Genomic DNA, 24,614 nt, shown 5'->3' with positions numbered 1-24,614 from the left:
CTTTTTTTCGTCTTGGCAGTCGTTTCTGGAGTCTTTCAGCGAACTCTGACCCCTTTTTGTCGCTCGTGCCAGTGAAGGGGTTTTCATTTGTTTTTCTGTCGTTCGCTCCCATGACGAGAGTAGAGAAAAAAAAAGGAAGCAAACAGGGACTGAGAAAAAGATGAGAAGGTTCTTTTAAAAGAATAAAATTGTCTAATGTTGAACGTCTTTGTCAGTCTCGTGTTACAGCAGCTTTGCAGTGAAGATTCTCTGTGATTTCGTCCATCGTCTGGCTACAGTCACAGCTCAGCGACACAGAGTCTCTTTTCCAACAGATCATTACCCAGCAAACAGCGGTTTCACTTTTTTGCCTCAGAAAAGTCTTGATTATTATGTTAATTTAATTAATATATTAATATATACACACACACACACACACACATATATATATATATATATATATATATATATATATATATATATATACTATATGTATATATATTGTACCTTTTGTAAGAGATTGCAGACCGGGCTATGTCTTACTGAATACCTTACTGCAGTTGTTCACAGTTTCTTTTTTTTAAATGCAAATAGCAAATAAACAAATAAACAAATATGATGAATATAGTGGAGAGAGGAAGAAGACTTATGAGAGAGCAGTAGCTTGCTGATCCATGTAGACCGAAGGGTGGTGAAATGCTTCCTTAACAAAAACATATCAAATCAATGCCACAAGCTACAGCTCCCATGTCACGGGCCAAAAAAACCCTTCTGCATATCTTTTATAGCCTCTCTCCATTTCAAACCAGCCTCATTTTGTCAATGGCAAAATCATGCATACATGTGTAGTCTTTGATCGAAACGTAAAAAATCCTCTTGGTTCCTCCAAATCGTGAAAACGCATGGTACATGAAGTTTGATCTGTAATATTTCGGGCCTCCGCCCCCCCTCTGCCCTGCTCCTGTCTCCCTCGCACTGCTATCTGTATAGGGCGAGGTTGTGCCTCATACGGGGGTGGTGCGTCGGTTGGCTGTGTTAGTGTGGGATGAGTCTTTCAGGTCCTTCTGGATGCAGTTGTGGACCTGCAGGAAGTTGTGGTCCCTCTCTGAATTGTAGGTGGCGGTGGGGGTGCCATGACCACCCTTTAAGGTGTCGCCCCCACGGGTGAGTGTGTACATGGAGATCTCGGTGGAGGGCAGAGCCCCGAAACCCTTCAAGCCCACTGGTGAGGCATCGCGGGAGTGCGAGGGGTCTGTGGAGCGGGATGAGGAGCGGGAGCGGCGCCGGTAGCGGTACCGGTAGCTGGGAATGCGTGTGATAGCTGAGCCCTGCAGGTAATCTGCAGCCCGTGCACCCGCCCGCAGCTCCCGGTGCCGGTCGATGAACATGTGCACAGCCAGCACACCCACCATTTCAGCCATGATAAAGGACAAAGCACCAAAGTAGAAACTCCAGCCATACGAGTAGCTGTTCTTCTTGGAGTCGCTCTTTGAAGGATCCCCCGCATTGGCTGATATGTACACGATCATGCCAATGATGTTACTGAGGCCTGTGGGGAAGAGAGGAGATATTTTTTTAAACCCAAGGGTACCGCTGCAGTGACACCTTACAGTGACAGTGACAACCTAAAATGTTTTTTTTTTTTTCAGGGAGTGCAACACGTCTTTGTGTGCCTTTTATAAAAATTGCTAAAAGTGCCATCATTTTCCAACAATATAAAGTCCCTGACTAAGTTTAATGGGTGCTGTTCAGTGATTAAAAAAAAAGACAAATGAGCTTTTTGTGTTCACAACATTTGAAGATTAAACAAATGAATTTTCTTGAAATGAATTTTAATTCAGAAACACAAAGTTACTGTCGGAATAAATGTTTGTGTTTTTGAATAGATCTTAAACAAGATTTGCAATATTATACATGGTTTAAGTGATAAAGATACACAAATTGTTTTCTAGGAAAACATTCAAATACATTGTGTGTCTTAAATTAAACCTCAGTGGTAAGTTTATCATCAGAAGTTTATCTTTGATGTTTAATCATTTCTGTGATCTGCACTGTGGATGAAACAATTATGAAATTGATTAATTTAGCCAAATTTAATGAGAAAAAAATATAAAATGTAAATAATAATAGCATGAAAATAGATTTTCACAGCTGATAAATTCTCTATTGAATGGCAAAAAGTTAATTTAAGACCCTGGATGTAGCTGAGGATGACAGAATCTTACTGTCATCTCTATGCCTTACAAAATAAAGTGTAACTGCCCTCTAAATGGTAAGGTTAACACAGTCAGTTTCACACTATCCTTAACCCCTTAGCCATAAACTAAATGCTGAGTGCTTTAATTTGTCAGAGTGAGCAAGTAAATGAGGAGATCAGAGTGAAGAAGTGAGCTTAGAACAGAGACTAGAGTGGGTGACCTCACAGGAACATGATCTGTGGCTCACTGCTGACTTCAGTCACACTCTGGTGGAGTTGTCTGTGACAGAGTGAAATCACCATGATGGATCACTGGGAAAGTGTGTCAGGGACACCATATTTTTAGAGTTTAATCCCAAACGGCCTCTCTAAGCCTAGCAACAGAATCTGGACCAAAGAGAGACACAGAAAAAGAAATCGACTTGCTAACTGGCTACAGTATAGCACTGAGGCTGCTTGTTCGAAAAAGTCTAGTGCAAGACTTTGTGACTAAGTGATACTGTGCTGATCTGGGCATTAAGGCCAAAGCTGTTGGTTTCAGAAAATGTTTGTTTTACTGAATTGCACTGCTAAACAGTATTGAGGGCCCTTGTGAGAGAGTTTTATGTTAGTTGACTGATCTGTCACTTACCCTATTGGATCAGTGCAACATCTTAAACAGTTTGATCAGGTGTATGAATTATGTCTTACAAACCTAAACATCAAGTTTTCTTTTACATTTAGTTGCAAATTCTGATCGTCAACTTGTCACCTTGGTAAAACTGACAGGCTAGATGAGGTTAAAAATAATTTGGGGTAGCATGAGTAAGACGGGTTTGAAAATGACAAACTAATTAGTCATGTTTTTCCAGGTATACCATTATTTTCTGATAATGTTGGCCTCTCTCATCTTTTTAAGTGGGAGAACTTGCACAATTGGTGGCTGACTAAATACTTTTTTTCCCCACTGTATCTCGGAGTATCTGTGTAACTGTATAATTTCCAGCACCTAATGCAAACTTTATCTTTAAAGAAAAAAACATTTGTGAAAACGATAAAATATATATATTTTTAATTTCATCATTTATATATAGACTTGCGTTCAAAAAAATTGTAGTCAGTAAGATATAGTAATCTTAGTAAGTTTTATAAGAAATTAATCCTAATAATAATAATAATTTAATACATTTATAGGAGAATGAGCCTAATATCGTCTTAACTATCGACAAAGACGTGCTATCGTCAATATCTCTGACTATCGTCGATACACGATACTATCGTCTTTCAGCACAACCCTACCTCACACGGCTCCAGGGGGTGAACAAAGGCCTTCTGTAGCGAATCGATGTGTTTTTGTAAGAAAAATAACTAGGGATGCACCGATACCACTTTTTCCAGTACTCGCCCGATACCGATACTTTTATTTTTGGTACTTGCCGATACCGAGTACTGATCCAATTTTCATTGCATTTGTACATTTTTTTTAAATATTGGGTATAGAAACCAAAAGAGTATGAATAATGTTAGTTGGTTAACTTCATTTATCAAATAGATACTGTCAAACCAACGTTTAATCAGACACCTTCAACATTTCTCACATTATCACAGTTTATTCGCTATAGTTTAGAATTTTTTTTGGGTATAATTTGTCACAGTTTAGTTTATTTTGCTATCCTCACTTTACATAAATGAGCTATAGTGTCCTGCACCCACTAGTATAAAAAATATAAAAAATTATATCTGGTCTCGGAATAATTTTTGGTTTGACTTTTCAAACCAAACCTTCTGTTATTTTCACACTTAATTATGCCCATTAAAATGTATTTTACAAGTTTGTGTTACTTTCACTGTTCATTTTTTCTCTCTCTATGGTAGCCTACATCATCTTTAATTTAATAGCAGTAGAGCTGCTCCATTGCAGCGGCTCAGTACTGTAATCACGCGCTTTGCTGTAATAATGCAGGGAACCACTCGCTATAAATCTCCTAACTGTGATATTTTCATAAATAGAAGTCGCGTTTTTTCATCTGAAACGTGCAGCGATTTATTTTCCAAAGCCACTCATATAATGCAGAAACACTAAAGCAAGCAAAACACGCGCACCTCGCACACGTATTTGTACTGGTGTGGAATGAGAGGGACAAGAAGTACAGCCTAGCGCATTTCACACAGGCTGTTAGATTCACTTTCGCCAGAAGGTCGTATATGCTTAAGGGTGAAAATAAATGACGTTTATACTGAATGCCCCTATAAATTGTCTTATATTTACGATTTAGTTTTAATCCAAATGATGCTTGTGCTAAGTGAGTGAACATCAATAAAGATCACACAACAGAAGTGCGCGCTCTCGCTCTCTCTCCCTACTATTAAGTAACTTGTGCATTGTTTTACTTACTTCTTTTTGACATATCCGACCGAACTACAAGCTTTCCAGTGATGTCTGTGAGAAAGGGATATTCACTCGACAAGCTCGCGCATCTGCACCGCCAAGCACTCAATCCACTCTGCGTGATTTGCTTAAAAGCTCGCACACATCAGCTATACAGGCATTAATACTATATATATTCTTTGTTTTATATTCATTGTATACATATACTTCGTAGACATCTTTAATCTCGAATAACTCCATTCTGCTGTCTGTTGTCTGTGTTTCTTTGTCTGAATATGGCACTTATCACATGCTGTGTGGTATCTGCGTTTGGTATCGGGGCATTTTAACGAGTACGAGTACAGGAGCTCAGTATCGGGCCCGATACCGATACCAGTAGCGGTATCGGTGCATTCCTAAAAATAACCATATTTAAAACGTAATAATCATTTTACTCGCTATAAATCTCCTAACTGTGATATTTTCATAAATAGAAGTCGCGTTTTTTCATCTGAAACGTGCAGCGATTTATTTTCCAAAGCCACTCATATAATGCAGAAACACTAAAGCAAGCAAAACACGCGCACCTCGCACACGTATTTGTACTGGTGTGGAATGAGAGGGACAAGAAGTACAGCCTAGCGCATTTCACACAGGCTGTTAGATTCACTTTCGCCAGAAGGTCGTATATGCTTAAGGGTGAAAATAAATGACGTTTATACTGAATGCCCCTATAAATTGTCTTATATTTACGATTTAGTTTTAATCCAAATGATGCTTGTGCTAAGTGAGTGAACATCAATAAAGATCACACAACAGAAGTGCGCGCTCTCGCTCTCTCTCCCTACTATTAAGTAACTTGTGCATTGTTTTACTTACTTCTTTTTGACATATCCGACCGAACTACAAGCTTTCCAGTGATGTCTGTGAGAAAGGGATATTCACTCGACAAGCTCGCGCATCTGCACCGCCAAGCACTCAATCCACTCTGCGTGATTTGCTTAAAAGCTCGCACACATCAGCTATACAGGCATTAATACTATATATATTCTTTGTTTTATATTCATTGTATACATATACTTCGTAGACATCTTTAATCTCGAATAACTCCATTCTGCTGTCTGTTGTCTGTGTTTCTTTGTCTGAATATGGCACTTATCACATGCTGTGTGGTATCTGCGTTTGGTATCGGGGCATTTTAACGAGTACGAGTACAGGAGCTCAGTATCGGGCCCGATACCGATACCAGTAGCGGTATCGGTGCATTCCTAAAAATAACCATATTTAAAACGTAATAATCATTTTAATCTAGTTTGCGCTCACTGTTGTAAACAGAAGCAGCTCCAGGCTGATGACTTAAGATGTCGGCGTTGCGCATGCGCCGCTCAGAAGTGACGAATGCAGAAGTGCAGGGGAGAGATCAAAACAATGTTCACAAATTAGAAGTACAAAACGAAGATTTGTAAAGAACAATGATGGAGGATTTCAATATAATTCAAGAGAAGACTAGTTTTCCTTTGCTAAAGTAAGGAAACTTTGCATCCTTTGCTCCTGTAAACAAAGGTTGGTTTTCACGAGACTCACCGTGAAACCGTGCGCAATGCTAACATCTTACGTCATCCTCCCGGAACTGCTTCTGTGTACAACTGTTGGCGCAAGCTAGATTAGAGTGATTATTACGTTTTTAATATGGATATTTCTCTTACAAAAACGCATTGATTCGCTACAGGAGGCCTTTGTTCACCCCCCGGAGCCGTGTGAGGCACTTTTTATTATGGATGGATGCGCTTTATTTCACTTCTTTTGGACTGATGAACTGCAACACCCTCTGACTGCCATTAAACAGCTTGGAAGATCAAAGTAAATTTTTAATATAACTCCGATTGGATTCATTTGAAAGAAGGAAGTCATATAGGATGGCTTGAGGGTGAGTAAATAATAGGCACATTTTCATTTTTGGGTGAACTATCCCTTTAAATGCTGTTCTTTTGAACTTTGTTCATCAAAGAATCCTGAAAAAAATGTATTACAGTTTTTACAAAAATATTAAGCAGCACAGCTTTTCAATGTTAATATTACTATGAAATGAGCAACATATCAGCATAATATAATGATTTCTAAAGGATCATGTGACACTGAAGACTGTAGTAATGACCGCTGAAAATTCAGCTTTGCCATCACAGGAATAAATTACTTTTAAATATATTAAAATAAGAAACTGTTACTTCAAATTGTAATAATATTTCACAATATTACTAATAATATTACTAATAATACATCTAAAATGTATACATTTAAAATAAATATTAAAATTGTACATGTAAATGTAAAATTCTGAATTCGATTTTAATACCAAGCTTCAATTAATAATAATAAAAAAGATTATTAAATGGTAGGCAAGTAGAAATTTGCTGGTATGTGTGGGCAAACAGAAAAAGTCCTTGAACTGTTGAGCCCTGATTGGGCTTTATGCAATATAATGTATTTCTAAAGAGTGTGTGTGATGCTTATCAGTGACATACAGGAGCTCAAAAGTTTTAAAATGGTCAAATACTGCTCAGAAATTATAATAAATCTGAATGCTTTAGTAGAAACCAGGTGTACAAGGTATTTGTATAGCAAACAAAAGAATCTGGGTTTTACAAGTGTACCGTATGTTTACATGGACTTTTGTATCTCTTCCTTCATTCCATAGACTCACCTGCAGACACAAAGAGGATTCCTGCACTGAGGATGATATTGTGACGAGACTTGTAGAACTCGCTGGCAGCTATACACAGGCCACCCATGAAGAGCAGGATGACGCTGAGGATGGGGAAGATACTAGACGCTCGTACGGCTCCTACAGATGGAGAGAGAGAGAAGGCGGGATGAGTATAAGATGTTTTGAACTCTAGACTGTTACTTGTTGAATTCATCTGTGTAAAAGGCAGTGAGAGAGGAAACGAGATGGATGAAGAAAGCTGTCTTTTGTGGTGATTGTAGCAGCTGTTCTCCACTGAGCACAGTGACTACTGACAATCAACACTTTGGCAGTAGAGTGAACAGCTCCCACACCCTTTAAAATGCTTGGGGAAGAGCAATCCCAGGTCAAGATTCTCACCAAACACTTGTACCTAACACAAACACTCTTGTACTCCAAGACTAAACAGGACCAGAGACATTTACAGATGCTGCCATACACACGCTTTAACAAAATATGCTCGTAGTGAGACTTCAAGAAGAGTTGGCTTTATTCGAGCCATGAAATGACAAGTGAACGTGTTAATGAATGTTTTTAGGACAGACAGCCTTCAACTCACCAATTAGTTCTTCAACTCGATGTCTGTGTAGCTTAAAGGGATAGTTCACACAAAAATTATAATTCTGTTATCATTTTCTCATCCTCGTGTCTTTCTAGACCTGTTTTCCTTCTTCTGTGGAACACAAAAGGAGATATTTTGCAGAATGTTAATGTGGATCTTTTCCATACATTGAAAGCACACAGTGACTAGAAGGTGTCAAGCTCCAAATTGACATTTTATATTTACATTAGGCAGATGCTTTTATCCAAAAGCAACTTACATTGCATTCAAGGTATGCATTTTCATGCTTTCTCAGGGAATTGAATTGAACTCATGACACTGGCATATATCACCATGCTCTGCTATTTCCTAACTGTTTCCTGAGCTGCAGGAAAGCTTTAATGAACCAAACAAAAGCTCTATAAAGTACCACATACAGGTGCATCTCAATAAATTAGAATGTCGTGGAAAAGTTAATTTATTTCAGTAATTCAACTCAAATTGTGTATTAAACTGTGTATTAAATAAATTCAGTGCACACAGACTGAAGTAGTTTAAGTCTTTGGTTCTTTTAATTGTGATGATTTTGGCTCACATTTAACAAAAACCCACCAATTCACTATCTCAATAAATTAGAATATGGTGACATGCCAATCAGCTAATCAACTCAAAACACCTGCCAAGGTTTCCTGAGCCTTCAAAATGGTCTCTCAGTTTGGTTCACTAGGCTACACAATCATAGGGAAGACTGCTGATCTGACAGTTGTCCAGAAGACAATCATTGACACCCTTCACAAGGAGGGTAAACCACAAACATTCATTGCCAAAGAAGCTGGCTGTTCACAGAGTGCTGTATCCAAGCATGTTAACAGAAAGTTGAGTGGAAGGAAAAATTGTGGAAGAAAAAGATGCACAACCAACCGAGAGAACCGCAGCCTTATGAGGATTGTCAAGCAAAATAGATTCAAGAATTTGAGTGAACTTCAACATGAATGGACTGAGGCTGGGGTCAAGGCATCAAGAGCCACCACACACAGACGTGTCAAGGAATTTGGCTACAGTTGTCATATTCCTCTTGTTAAGCCACTCCTGAACCACAGACAACGTCAGAGGCGTCTTACCTGGGCTAAGGAGAAAAAGAACTGGACTGTTGCCCAGTGGTCCAAAGTCCTCCTTTCAGATGAGAGCAAGTTTTGTATTTAATTTGGAAACCAAGGTCCTAGAGTCTGGAGGAAGGGTGGAGAAGAAGATGCTGATTTTATTTTCCAGCAGGATTTGGCACCTGCCCACACTGCCAAAAGCACCAAAAGTTGGTTAAATGACCATGGTGTTGGTGTGCTTGAATGGCCAGCAAACTCACCAGACCTGAACCCCATAGATTCTCTATTCTCTATTGTCAAGAGGAAAATGAGAAACAAGAGACCAAAAATGCAGATGAGCTGACGGCCACTGTCAAAGAAACCTGGGCTTCCATACCGCCTCAGCAGTGCCGCAAACTGATCATCTCCATGCCACGCCGAATTGAGGCAGTAATTAAAGCAAAAGGAGCCCCTACCAAGTATTGAGTACATGTACAGTAAATGAACATACTTTCCAGAAGGCCAACAATTCACTAAAAAAATTTTTTTATTGGTCTTATGAAGTATTCTAATTTGTTGAGATAGTGAATTGGTGGGTTTTTGTTAAATGTGAGCCAAAATCATCACAATTAAAAGAACCAAAGACTTAAACTACTTCAGTCTGTGTGCATTTAATTTATTTAATACACGAGTTTCACAATTTGAGTTGAATTACTGAAATAAATTAACTTTTCCATGACATTCTAATTTATTGAGATGCACCTGTATGTACCAATCTTCTTACTTTTCCTGTTTTTTTATATTCCAATTCTTATAAAGCTATGCAGTAACTTTGCAGTAAGCTATGCAGTAACTCTGAGTTTGAAATTACTGACACATTTCATTTGCAATCTTTCCTCTGCCATAGTGCTGAAATTTGCACTTCTATGTATTGAAACATACTGAAGCAAAAACCTGTAGTGTTTATTGTTGTTTTGGATCAAACATGGTGCAACCTAATGCTTTGATGTAGTAAGTTTCAATAGGTAGAAATATTCTTCAAAATATCTCCTTTTGTGATAAAAATCAGATCATTTTGGAATGACATGGGGTGAGAAATTATTTAAAAATTTTTTTTTTTCATAATTCTTTGAGTGAACTATCACGTTAATACTGTCAATATCATATGACTCATACACTTTACAGTTCTCCTAACTCATTCATAGGTTTATGGGAAGAATGATGCCTATATTTTGGGCTGCGATGTTTGAGTGCCATATTATTATTGCTAGTTTGACATGATTAGAGGAATATTTTTAGTAGCTGCTCAAACTTTGGACTTTTACCTCTTGTTTCAAAGCAGGAAATTATTTTCCAACTATCCACTTCAAGCTTAAAGTGTATGTGATGTAATTTCATCATCAGCATAGTACACTCATACTGTACGTGTGCAGACAAATTTTTCTATCTATAGATAGAACAACAACAAACTACTGGAAATGGCAACAACAATAGACACCTGCGTTGACGCAAGGGGTTAAGAGATTCAGGCAACTGAAGACACTTTTATCGTTCATAATTTCTGGAGAGAAATAGTGCAGACACTGGAAAAAAACTTTCCATGTGTCGAGCGCTTGTGCTCGCGAAGAATGGAGAATACTTTAAAAGGCTATGCATCCTGCTGTACACATACTGTGTTTATGTCAAAATGTAAGTATACTTTAAACTTTAGTCTGCTTTCATTATATAGTAGTCTCGTCGTTTTCTCCTGTCCTTTTCCTATTACCAGTCTTTCTCAATTCTTACTGCTTACTCATCTCTTACCTCTCCTCCTTAATCTGTCTCTTTCTCTTTTAAAATACTTCACATGCAAAGTTATGCTTTCATCAGGCTAGTTAAATTTTCACCACTCCATCTAGTGTGCAAGCTCAGCAGTTTTTTTCTCTCTCTTTACTCTCTATCCTTTCCTGTAAATGCTGATGTGTGGACAGCATGACAGTACTGTGAACTCTTGCTGGCTAAAGTGGGGGCTGAAGTTCCCCCTGAGAGGGTCATCTGCCCTCCTGTCCTGCCCTAACCTCCACCCTAAAACCACTGCACTTGTGCCATTTGCTGCAGATCACACGAGAAACCAAAGTCAGCTATACTGCAAACGTGCTTGTTTCACTGCTAAAACAACTATGGTGCATTTCAGCTCATAGTGTTGAACAAAATGCCGCGAGATACAAAATCCTACACTGTTAATTTCGGAATATTTTACTTTGTAAATGCATTGAATATGCACTGCGCTAAATGGCCATATCTCATTTGCTGCATGTGTTATATAAGGTGATATTTTTCTAGTGCACTTGCCGCAGTTCTTCTCTTCCTCTCTGTGAAACCTAAACGAGACTTCACTTGAAGTGATGAACGTCATTTAAATTTTCTTGTGCTCTGTTCCGTCCTCTCCTATCGGTCTCATTCCCTCTGTTTTTCTCTCTATACACTCAATTTAGTCCCTAATTCTCAGTGTCTTGTGCTCTCTTTTCCCACGACGATGTTCCACTAGTAAAACCATACGAAGCCAGGAATTGCCATTTGTACATCTTGTGATCACTTCCTTTGCTACCAAGGCAAAGGTCCATTCTGAGAATGATTTGTTTGTCACAACAACTATGCAAGGAAAAATAGTGAATATGGACAGACTGACAAATTTGGTAGAAGTCAGTAAAATACTTATTATATACTTATTATATATATTCAGAAAAAAGGTACAAAGGTGCCACATTTGATATTCCTGATATAACTGCTCTGCTACACTACATTACTACATTACATTTTAGGCCGGTCTGCCTCAGTGGTCTATCAGCACTCGTCAATGTCAAAATGTATGCCATGGCCAATAGACCAATTTTGGTGTTTGCAAATAGGTTGTTCATTGTTTGCTCATAACTGGAGTCACTTAATCATGCAGATTTATGCTACAAGCTCGGTGTAGAATTGTACAGTAAGAAAGTTATTTCCCTTAACCAGGAAATTAACATTCTTAGAATTGACAGACAGTCGACACTGAGAGGTCAAGTAAATATCTACAGCGGATCTAAATATTTATAATTAATTATAACTAGTTATGATTAATTATTCATAATTCCCCATGAGCTGATTCGCTACAGTGATGATGTTTTTTTTGTGGGCGGAGCTTATCTGGTGGCAGAAAATTACAGTTAGCAGTAGCATTCTATGGAAGCCATGGAATAAAAGTATAAAAAAGGTAATTTTGAGATTATATTTCAAAATTTTGACTTTTTTCTCGCATTTCCGAGATTGTATCTCACAATTCTGAAAAAATAATCTCGTCATTCTCTTTTCCCTGGGCTGAGAATCATGAGTTTATATCCCACACTTCTGACTTTTTTCCCTCAGAATTTACAAACTAGCAATTGTTGAGTTAAATCGAGTTATAAAGTCAGAACTAGGAGATATAAACTTGCATTAGCAAGAAAATAGTCAGAATTGTGAGATAAAATAGGTAAATGTTGTGTAAAATGTTATAGGTTTAAATAGTATTTTATAGCTGTAACTGTAGCTAATACAATATGTCCCCTATGAACTGCATATGTGAATTTTATGTAGACCCATTTTTTAAATCAAATTCATGTCTTAGAAGTTGGGTAGTCATAGCAGGTTTAATCCATAGTCTGTCCATTTAAATGTCTGTGTTAACTTCAAATGGCGTCTTTGACAACAGTATTCTATAAAAATGATTTACATTCCCATTCTGACATCCAAAGGCACAACAATAAATTTTTTCCTCTTATTCCATGGATTTAACCAGTTTCCCTCCACTTATTACCAGTGTTTTTCTGCCGCCATGACTGTGACATCTACTCCAAATTGGTCTATCAAATCAAAGAAGACTGGTGTTATTGTTTACAGAAGTTGAGTATTCAAGTGCAATGCTTCAGTTTTAACGGTGACAGTGTGAGGATGTTGTTTTACAAACTACTAGAGCCCCCCCCCCCTCAAATTTCATCATTTTGAATTGAAAATATGCTAGGAGAAACATGATTAATGTAATTCATAACTGAATGTGATGAGACAAGAAACATTTTGCATTTTTAAAATATTCAGCATACAAATAACAATAGTGAACATCTGCATATTTGTGACCCTGGACCACAAAACCAGTTCTACATAAATAAATAAGCTGAATAAATAAGCTTTCCATTGATGTATGGTTTGTTAGGATAGGACAATATTTGGCCGAGATACAACTATTTGAAAATCTGTAATCTGAGGGTGCAAAAAAAATCGAAATATTGAGAAAATCGCCTTTAAAATTGTCCAAATGAAGTTAAGACTGGTTTTGTGGTCCAGGGTCACATTATAAAATGAAATACTATTTGCAAATAGTTGAAATTGATTACTTCCTAGAATTAGACCTAGAATTTCTCTTACTGTTCTTATTTCTTTTTCTTTATTCATTTAAATCATTTAATTATTTAAACAGTCATTAGAATTAGAATTTCTGCTGCCATTATCAGAAAGGTTAATTTTGGACCCTGTTTGCACTCTAAAAAATGCTGGGTTATTTCAACCCAACTTTGGGTCAAATATGGACTAACCCAGCTGTTGGGTTACATTTTTACATTCAAATTTTAACCCAAAAGTTGGGTTGAAACAACCCAGCATTTGCAACTAAATAAAGGAGATGTTTTTTTTTAGATGGATGTCCTTGCAAGTTCTCTTTATCCTGTCTTCCTCTTTTTTTCTCATCCCTCTCTCTGTAGGGTGTAGAGTTGCTGGGAATGGTCTGATTAAATATTAAGGTGTGCTGGGTGCTGACCCCGGTCCTCTTGCCCTGTAACAACCCTCTCCCAAATCTCTCTCTTTCTCTCTTACAAACACACACACATTCTCCCCAATCTCACATTAACCCGGGGATACTGACATGACCAGTCATAGCACAGAGAGGACACACCACTCCTTCTCATCCATCAGCCTCATTCACAAAGACACCATAAGGCAAGAGGAAAGGGGACAGAAAAGGATGTGAGGCAGGATGTGAAAATGGGAAAGGAAAAGACGATAACCTAAATCTATTGATTGTTGACACAAGCGTTTAAAACGACAGGCTTGAAGGTGACAGAAGTGTCCTCAGAGACCAGAATGCTGTGTTGATTTTCAGCTGCTGTGAATGGAAGTCTCAGCTAACATTTTCATGCTTTAAGGTAACAGATATTTTTAATAGACAGAATATACTTTACAAAAATACCAGAATACCTATAATAATCCGTAATACATTCTTAGAGTAAAACATCTATACAGTCAGTGAGAGGCCGAGATGGACAGGTTGTGGACATTCCTAGAAATGGCGTGAATCTCACACACAGACTTCATACATTCCTAATCAGCCCTGTGGACACACGTGGACTCATAGAGATATACTTTCACACATAAAAATTTCAGCCGGCACAGTCGCAACTCTGTGACCTTGGCTTTGACCTCTTGGATCAGGCAGCAGCACTGTATCAATGGCTGCAGAGGCTCTGGAGGAGGAAAAGAGTTTAGCAGATTCTCCCCAGGCTCCCTGCACTGATCACAGCCAGAGACTGACCAGCCTGAGGGCTTTTCACACAGAGACCGAACATTTGTTGGCAAATTTTCACTGCAAACAAGATTCTGAATAGATAGTTACAATGGGTTTCTATTCTACATCATGCACAAACATTCGTCCGTCATCAAATATTTTTTTTGGGTTAGTCCATTAAAGAAAACAGACTGACCAATGAAAAATTAGCTTTTGATCTAGAGCAGTTGAAACTGACTTTTTGCAGAATTTCATGAAAACCTTGTAGACCAGGTCTCTTTTCAAAGTTTGGTGATATACACTACAAGTCAGTAATTAAAAAAAAAACTTTAAAAATACTTTTATTCAAGAAGAAACTAAATTGATCAAAAGTGACAGTAAAGACTTTACATTGTTACAAAAAAAATCATATTGCAAATAAACACTGTTCTTAAATTTTCTGTTCATCAAATCATGGAAAAATGTATTTCCGATCCATAAATATTTTAAGCAACACAACTGTTTTTAACATTGATAATAATAAGAAATGTTTCCTGAGCAGCAAATCAGTATATTAGAATGATTTCTGAAGGATCATGTGAAACTGAAGACTGAAGTAATTATGCTGAAAATTAAGTTTTGCCATTACATGAATAAATTACATTTTAAAATATATTAGAATTATAAGTTATCTTAAATTGTAATAATTTATACAATATTACAGTTTTTACTGTAAAATAAATGCAGCCTTGGTGAGAATAACTTCTAGTCTTAAAAAATCTTACCAACCCCAAACTTTTAAATGGTATACATATGTGTAAATATTAAATGTACATGAGTTAAAAAATACCAGACAGAGGTGTTTCCTGCAAGTGCTCATGTGCTCCATTAACAGAAAATTACAGCTGTTTTTCAACAGCAATTAAGATTTTCCCAGCAATTTATAGAGGTAATCTGGCATATTTTTTCACAGGTATTAAAATAATTCCATTAAGCATGTTAAAATGTTCACTTTGACATTCCCTAAGCTGAAAGGTGCATGTAAACTCTGTTGTAAACTGACAAAATGTATTTGTCAGTCAGTGCCACCTAGTGTACAGGAGTGGATTTCATTACAATTTAGCCCTGTGAATATTCGTTTCATCTTGGTGTGCATATCATTTTTGTATAAATTGCATCCATTGCATGTTTCACATTTGTTGTGGCTTTGGCTCCAGTCTGTAATATGTCATCAAACGCATAGGCTTGTCAATTTACAGTATGTATGAATATGTGCATTTTCTTTGTCTTCCATACTCTGCACGTGAGACTGTGAGGCTACTGGGAACCGTGGGCATTAGGATGGAGGTTTCTTGGGCAGCTGGACTGATAATGATGCCCCAGGGTAAGCGCGTCTCTTTCGGCAATCTGCCCAGACTCCCCAAGCATGTCACTGGCACAGGGCACAGGGAAATTTTCACACAAGCCCTTTGTAGCATTTGAGGGTCTGTCAGGGGCAGAAACACTGCCTGCGGGGTTGTTATTAACATGGTAGAATAGGCAAAGAGAAGAGAGGAGTCAGGGGCAAGTCAAGCCTGAAGCAAGGAAAAGAGAGGAAAAAAGCAGCAGTGTTTTTTGTTATGCCGCCTTCTATTAAAGCGCTCTGTGTTGGTGAACTGGGGCTTTTATCAGAGGCTGTTCTCAGTCTCAGAGCTGCACACAGTCGAGGCTATTGCTTAAGTTATATTACCAGTCCATTCTTTCATTTATGCTTTTCAAAGTGGTCACTGTAAAAATTAATCTACACTTATAAAAAAGTACTGGGCCTGAGCTGTGTGCAATCAGAAAATACCATGGCGATTTAATATTTATATACCACAATGCTGAATGATTACTTGATACCTTTTTATTAGCAGTTCTACAATGTTTTCACAGTAGCTTCTTAAAGCTCTGCAAGGATTTTATTGTTTATAGATTTGATATTAGTAAGGATTATGGTTATTTTGCTGGAACAGTCAAAAAATCAGTTAAAGACTTGAATCTCTTTCACAATTCATGTGTTAGAATGTGACTACAATTAGTCACACACAACAGGAAGGTAAATTGGAATTTGAATTCAGTAAGTGGAATCCAACCAACCAACCAATCAATCAATCAATCAATCAATCAATCAGGCTTTGTCATGCCAGCATTTAAAGTTTGGCCATAGTAAAAAAACAAATACATTCATTACAGTTTCTTTGAATTTCAATTCATTTTAATTTTACTTCCTTACGTTCAAATGTGAATTGCAGTTGTGCATCCTGTTGGCTACCCCAATTCAAATGCATTTCAAATTTAAATGTCTTTCTCAATTCAATTCCGAATGTCACATAACTCTGTTAGCAGTCTAATACAATATTTTTTTGTAAAGTAGCCCTTTTTCAAAAAGACAACCCTCATGCTTTCAGCATTGACACTGTAGTGCACAGTGCATGGAGAATGTCCGGTCACTCCCAGAGTCTCTGCCACAGCTAAAAATGGCCTGGGCCAAATTAGCACTCTCACCTCTTGCCCTGCTAATGGCTAGCGAGGATGAGAGGGTGTGAACAGAGGTTCTTGTCCTATATCAGTCAAGAGAGGGAGATCTGATCATAGCGGTGGTTCCTGGTTATCTGTGAGGTCACGGAAGCAAAGGTCAAAATGCTGCCGGCTCGAGCAGACCCTTGAGGGTGACTTACACATGATGATGAGCGGCTTTTAAAGCACAGGACTTCAGATTTAGTTTTCTGTTCTGAATGCTATTTGATAACATTCCCATTCCCATCAAGGTCTGATATTTTACAGGGGTAAACTGGGCTATGCTATCTTTTATCTCTTGAATGCAGCTTAACCTACCAACTCACAGATATGCTCTCATAATGCTGCATGTTAGGGCTGGACCAAAATATTCGATTTTGAGATTCAAATATTATTTTTTTTCTTTCGAACACCTGGCATCCCCCGCAAAACGGTTCTCATTCGCGCTTGAATATGAATCGCTCATGATGATTCAGTTCATTTGGAAGAGAAGACAAAAATGCTGAAAACCTCAGCTGTGTGGGAGCACTTTAAATTGAGTGAGGACAAGACAAAGGCAGTGTGCCAAATATGCGATTTGAAACTGGCCTACCGTAACAGCACATCAAGTTTGAAAAATCACCTGAGTTCGGTAAGTAGTACGCCAATTGTATATTGTTGGTGTAAAAAAAAAACGAGCTGCTTTTATCCGCCATGTTAATCAGTAATTTTACACATGATAAAAAGGTGCACTTAATTTGCTTGGAAAACACTTGCGAATATGGCAGTCATAAAAAAACGTACAGTAGTCCAAATTAATAATAATTTGTCTATGTTAAAAGTATTGCTTTTAACAGACCTGTGTGTTTTGTATCACTAGTGCAGTGTCCGTTCTCGGAGCATATAAGCCCTGCCTGCTCGAGGCGCACTGCGATCATTGAAAATAATTAGAAATTTGTGTCAATACGTCATAAATAGAACGCAGCAGCAGTTTTCTGTCGGGAATTTGTCGTGTCGCGACGCGCCGCATCCAGTGTAGACAGCATCACTGATTATAATGAGTTCTATAGTATTTTGTCTCGCCGCGCCGTTCGCGTCCGTTGTAGACATGATGTTAGAGAGAAGCTTCGAATATTCAGTGTTGATTACTACTGAAGCTTCGAAGCTCAAAAAATGGTATTCGGACCAGCCCTACTGCATGTATGAAATATGTGACCAACTGCTTGAGCTGCTACACATGGGGCATATTGCTCTCTCACACTCACATGAATGCACGCACTTTCTTCTTGACAGTGGCTGTCTTTGAACTTTCATTCTATCCATTGCTCTCAGTCATTCCTTCACTCTCTCTCTCACGCTCATTGACAGCATTGTGGAAGAAAATTTGCATTCACACTTAATCAGCCTCCCACAGGCTTGAATGTGCTGATGTGCAGGACAGGGTCATGCTAATCAGGTGCTTTAGCTTGCAGGCACATTGGTTGAATACTACAAACGCTTATTAATCTAGCCCTGCCCCAGCATCTTGCCCTCTCTGGAAAGACCGGATATTCTATTGCCCTACACAAACCCTACCCCTAAACCTACCCCTTACAGGAGACTTTGTGCTATTTCAGATTTTCAATATACTCCATTCTGTGTGATTTATAAGCGTTTTGAAAAGTGGGGACATGGGGTAATGTCCTGAAAAGTCACCTTCTCCTTGTAATACCTATGTCATACCTTTGTCATTATACAAATTTATGTAAAATTACATATTTTTCAAAACCAACTAGTCTGTGGGTTGTCTGAAAACTAGTTAATGAATCAGTCTTAAGGCAGCACTCTATAATTAGGTTGATTTTGGGATCATCTGAACCTAAATGGGCCTGAACGGTTTGCATTCAATAGCATCTAGACAGGTTACAGTAGAAGGGAACATAAAGCAAGGGTTTTGTGACTGGTTTTTAAAAGTTGGACTATTTTTAACTTGAAATAGTCTGCAACGTTTGTGGCAGGACACTCAAAAAATAAATAAATAAATAAAAAAACGATAAGAGTTGTTTGCTTGCACAGTTAGAGAGGCTAAGATAGATGGGTCATGTTGGTTGTCTACTTAGTCTATTTTAATATTATTTTGATATTTTAGCTGTGCTGCTTTTAATTTGCATATTGTGCTTTAGCTTTTATGCACTTTGCACATAAAACTCAGAAAATAATCTGAAAAGTCTTTAAATGTGAAGTATATTCAATTCCCTGCACCAACCCAACCCAACATTTTCAATCTCTTTATAGCTCTACTATATATATATATATGTATAGATTTTGTAACAATGTAAAAGTCTTTACAGTCACTCTTGATCAATTTAATGCATCCTTGCTAAATAGTTTCCTTTTTTAAATATATATAAGGGGGTCTGAATTACCCACTTACCCACTGTGTGTGTATATATATATATATATATATATATATATATATATATATATATATATATATATATATATATATATAGTTACATATTTAAAAAAATCTCGTCAGTGAAAATGCAATTTCTCTCAACACAGCTAAAGCTCTTGTCACAGTTATTTCTGAGTAAGTGCGAATAGACACAATCACACTGACAGTACTTGTGCATTAAAGCAGTCCACACTTCTGTTAATTTTAAGCAAGCGGTGAGTATTGCTCTCAAGAAAACACAATTATAGTGAAAACCCTTTAGGAACTACCTCAATTATAAGCAGAACACAAGACAGCCCACTCCAAACAGCACATGAGGGTAAAAGCTCCAGAAGCTGATGTGTATCTGTAGTCCCTGCATGCACGATGACATCACTCTGCTCTATATCACATGCTCTGGTCCACAATCTACGGGTCCCTGCCAGTAGTACCAAAAACATCAATAAATGCTATAAAAATGTGCTTCATGGTCCTTTTCAGGAAACTGCTATTTGTGCCCCATGTGTGTCATCATTACTAATATAATTCATATATTCAACTTTCACGTTACTGGATAGATTTTACTGTTTGGTAATGTTCTCAAATAAAATCATTTAAAAAAATCAAAATAATAAAATGTATGTAATTTTCAGACACAAATTTCATCATGCTACATTTTATGGACTACTCTTCATAAGCTGTTAGACACAAAAGAGGATATTTAGAAGCATGTTGCTAACCAAACAGTTGCTGGTATAGCCATTAACTTCCATAGTATGCGAAAGAATGCTATGGAAGTCAAAAAAATTCTATGGTTACCAATATTCTTAAAAATATCTTCCTTTGTGCTCAGCAGAAGAAAGAAACTGGAGGGAGTAGAGGGTGAGTAAATAATGAGAGAATTTCCATTTTTGGGTGCACTATCCCTTTAAGTGGCGACCCAACATGAAAAGTATGAAAATCTTTGAAAATCTTAAATACCTGTAGTGTCAAAATAAATTCTCTTTAAAATAGAAATGAATGGTTTTCAAGCATGAGTGGATGTCACACAACCTATCCATGATGACATTTGGCAAATTTTTCTTGTTTTACCAAGTGACATGTAAATGCAAAATGACAATTTGCAGCAAAAGAGTTTGCACTGCCAGTGACATTAACAATACAATACTGTATATGGGAAGCAGTTTATCCTTCCTTTTGAAAGCCTATTTATGTTGTTATATGGTAGCTGCATTTTATTATTTGCATTTAGCATTATTTTCCCCCAGCTATTAAAAACAGAGCTGTGACCCAACCTACTAGCTGAGAACCACTAAGTAGAAGTGTGTATGTGAACATGGGTCTTCAGCTTAAGCTGTACTTGTAGTTTAAATCATTTAAACATGCTTTTGTGGGTTTTGCAACTACTGGTACAATAGTGCCTTTTGTTTTTTTTTTTCTCTTCATGCATATGGTGACTGTGAATCACAGTAGACTTGCCTTACATACTTTTATGGTGAAATTGCTCCTTTTTTTGTCAACCATGTTTATTTTTTACCATGAACAATGTACTGTCACTTTAATTCAGTATGAACAGGCCAGCAAAAATAGATTCTGCACTGAAAAAATGTGCTGCTAACAAGGCTAGTGTGAAACGGGCCCTACAGCTCCTCACAACTTTTTTTCCCTCATTACTAGCCTAGAAATCATTAAATTAATAGATAAACTTGGAATTACTCCAAGTCCCTGTCACAATCATATCCTGTGTGTTTACCTCTTTCAGTTACAATAAAGTGTTTTATCTGCCCATTCAAGACCATTACATATCCGCTAATGCCTTAAAACACCCATATCATTTCAGATTGCTCACTATACCCACTTTATTTAAGTCTCCTTTACAAAATTATTACAAAATCTTTCACCTATTTCCATTGAGCTCCACTGATCTTTATCACAATATGCAGGATCATCCTATATTTCGACCCTCGCAAGCTCTGTGAGCAGCTGCTGCGGCCCCGGTAATGCTGGGAATCCGGTACAGTACACAGTGATGCAATTCACATGACCTACAGGACAACTGTGGTGTAAATATATCAATAATGCAGAGCATGGCCTTTGCTATTATGATCATGGGCCATTCGGCTGGGTGTGTGGCCTCTCTATAGGCTAAGCGATGTCATATCAGGTGACACAGGCAGTGGCCTGGACTCGCATGTGTGTGTGCTTGTGTGTGTTTGTGTGTATGTGCTCTATGCCTAGTGCCTCAGGCTTCAGTGGCATGTGCTCCACAATGGGAATGAGGATTCACTAAATCCCCGCTTGCCCCAGCCATCAGGCCATATGCTGTGATGCCGGACGGTGTCTTCTTCTTTTATTGCTGTCTACTATAGCACCAGTCCATCCTCTGCCTTGAGCTAACCTCCTGCAGCCTCCGCACATGCAAACCCGTTGCTGTTCGGCCAGCCTCATTGATTTTATCGGCCAGCGTTTCAGAATGTGTGCGTCTGTGTGTGTGTGTCTGGGTCATCCAGTCACAGCCAGTTTTGGCCACACCGCGTGCCCGTGAGGGTAAGAGCCGTACAGACACTGATACTCCAGAGCGCCTGCTTATAGTTAACATGTAGGTTCAGAGGTCCACACCATCTATGACAACTACAAAACACTTTGTTTCTGAAACTTACAAACTCTTTGTCTTTTGTGAAATTCTGTAGTGTACTGTTGTTGTGATACGATGAAATATTTTATTCAGTGTATTTTAATGCAGAAGTGTCATTCTCATGCAAACTGCGGATACATGTTTTGAGGTACGGTGGATTTGAATACATACATATAATTCTAGTATTCTGTCTTTGATTATGTCAGAGCAGGTGTTTTCAAACTAAGACAGTATATTTGAGATGAACACACACACACACACACACACACACACACACACACACACACACTACATTTCAAAACTCTGGGGTCGGCAACATGTTTTTGAAAAAAGTCTCCTATGATCACCAAGGCTACACTGTAAAAAAAAAAATCATAAAAATAGGGCACAATGTATTGTTGTACTATTAATATGAAGGAATTTTCCGTATTTAGTTTTTTACCTGTTTTATCTGTATTTTGAAATTTGCACTACATTGTGTTGTGTTTTAGGGTTAAGGGAAATGTCCGTAAAATTACTGGATAATGTCCTGGCAGAAAATTACCATTACATTTGACATTTTATTATATTTTATGTGCATTTATTTGCTCAAAAATACAGTAAGAACAGTAATATTACGAAATATTATAACTGTCACGAATCCGGTCCATGAACTTCCGTCTGTTTGCCATCAGAGGTCACCCTTCTCCCATTACATTGACTCTCACACCACACAGACTGTTACACATCACCCTGGACTGCATTTCCCATCAACCATTGCACTGATTACACGCACACAGCTGAATGCACTGATCACACACACAGCTGAATCCAATCAGACATGCTACATAAGCCATGGACTTCCTCTCTCTCACTGCCGAGTATTGTCTAGCGTTTTTCACTCTCCAAGTGGTAGCTACTTTACCAAGCCATTCCATGTTTATGTCCTGTTTGGTTTCTAGTATTGTTCTACGTTTTCCACTCTCCTAATGTTAGCTGCTATACGGAGCCTGTTTATTGTCTTAGTTTTGTCTTTTTCTTAGTTCCTAGTTTAGTTTAGTCTAGTCTTGCCTTGCCTGTTTTCCCGTGTATATATCGCTGCCTTTGTTTTTGGATTGCCCTGTCGTTTTGCCGTTTGGACTCTGTTTGCCCATGCCTGGACCTTTTCCTGTGTTCCTGGATTTATCCCTCTAGGCTCACCCTTTTGATCCTGTTCACCGATCGTTGACCTTCGCTAGCCCTAGGATTATTCTTGTGTCTTGCCCGCCATATACCTGTTTGCCATTGTTCGACCCTGCCTGTGTTTCTGACCTCTCTGCTTTAAATAAAGCTTGCACATGGATCCGCACGTCTCACGTCTCGCCTGCCCTGTTACAGAATACTCGGCCACACAAGGATCCAGCAGCTGTTCAAGTGGACATTGGCCAGGTATGGACACTGCAAGAATATTATTAGCCCTTAAACAAGGCCCGCGATCGCTGGAGAACTATATTAGAGAATTCTTAGCAATCGCGCACTAGTCAGATTTACCGGACTGTCTTTTGATGGAGTTTTTTTGTGATGGCATTAATCGACCTCTTAGGTCTAAGCTTAGAGGCGAGGGTCCACGTTCGTCTCTCGCTCAGTTTATGGATTATGCTTTGTTGACTGTTGACTCTTTGTTTACTGTGGGTGTCATGGAGGAAGAACACGACAAAGTGTCTGTGACTGAAATGGTGGCTGTACCAGAGTACGCTCACAAAATGGTGGCTACAGCGGAGCCTGATCGCAAAATGGCGGACACAACAGCACCCCGTTATGTCACAGCTGATCTTCATGAATCAAGTCAAGTTAACGTTGATCATCATGAGTAAAGTCACAATTGATCATCATGAGTCTAGTCACAGTTGATTTCCATGAGTCAAGTCTAGTCACAACTGATTCTCATGAGTCCAGTCAAATCACAGCTGATCTCCCTGAGTTCAGTCAAGTCACGGTTGATCATCATGAGTCAGGTCAAGTCACAGCTGATCGTCATGAGGCAAGTCACGTCACAGCTGATCGTCCAGAGTCACGTCACGCCACAGCTGATCGTCCAGAGTCACGTCACACCACAGCTGATCGTCCAGAGTCACGTCACGCCACAGCTGATCGTCAAGAGTCACGTCACGCCACAGCTGATCGTCAAGAGTAACGTCACGCCACAGCTGATCGTCAATAGTCACGTCACGTCACAGCTGATCGTCAGGAGTCTTGTCATGTCCTGTCTGTTGCACCCAGATCTTCAAGGTCAGTCTTTCGGTATCCCAGTCTGGTATCTAGTATGAGGGATACACCACTGGTGTCTGCACGCACAGCTGGTATCCCCAAACCTACTCCCTCTAACTCTTCTGTTCCTGAACTAATTCCTCTGTCTGAAGTGTTTCCCCTGATGGGGATCGCTTTTTGGTGTGTTTGGGCTGCATACACCACCACAGAACTCCCAGAGGTGGCGGCGCCCACTATTAGGTCTCCAGAGGTGGAGGCTGAAGCTGCAGAATCTCCTGAGGTAGTGGTGCTTGCTGCTGTGTTCCCCGAAGCAATGGTGCCCGCTGCAGTTTCTCCAGAGGTGGCGGCGCATGCTGCAGAACCTCCCGAAGCGGCGGTGCTCGCTTCAGCTCCTTGCGTGGTGGTGG

General features: G+C 38.7%; 1 protein-coding gene across 1 annotated transcript in view; it reads right to left on the bottom strand.

Moving 5' to 3' along the window:
- Window positions 1–480: 480 nt before the first annotated feature.
- cacng2a (calcium channel, voltage-dependent, gamma subunit 2a) overlaps window positions 481–24,614 on the bottom strand; it is an 83,360-nt gene continuing 59,226 nt past the window's right edge. Inside the window, exons 3-4 of the mRNA XM_016245784.1 lie at window positions 7,225–7,365; window positions 481–1,528 (exon numbers count right to left, since the gene is read on the bottom strand). Coding sequence (XP_016101270.1) covers window positions 984–1,528; window positions 7,225–7,365 — 686 coding nt within the window. The 3' untranslated portion in view covers window positions 481–983. The remainder of the gene's footprint in view (window positions 1,529–7,224; window positions 7,366–24,614) is intronic.

Source organism: Sinocyclocheilus grahami, unplaced genomic scaffold (assembly GCF_001515645.1).
Source record: "Sinocyclocheilus grahami isolate Dianchi unplaced genomic scaffold, SAMN03320097.WGS_v1.1 scaffold768.1, whole genome shotgun sequence".
Taxonomy (NCBI): domain Eukaryota; kingdom Metazoa; phylum Chordata; class Actinopteri; order Cypriniformes; family Cyprinidae; genus Sinocyclocheilus; species Sinocyclocheilus grahami.
The sequence above is the reverse complement of the archived record's forward strand: the minus strand, read 5'-3'. Positions and strand labels throughout refer to the sequence as shown.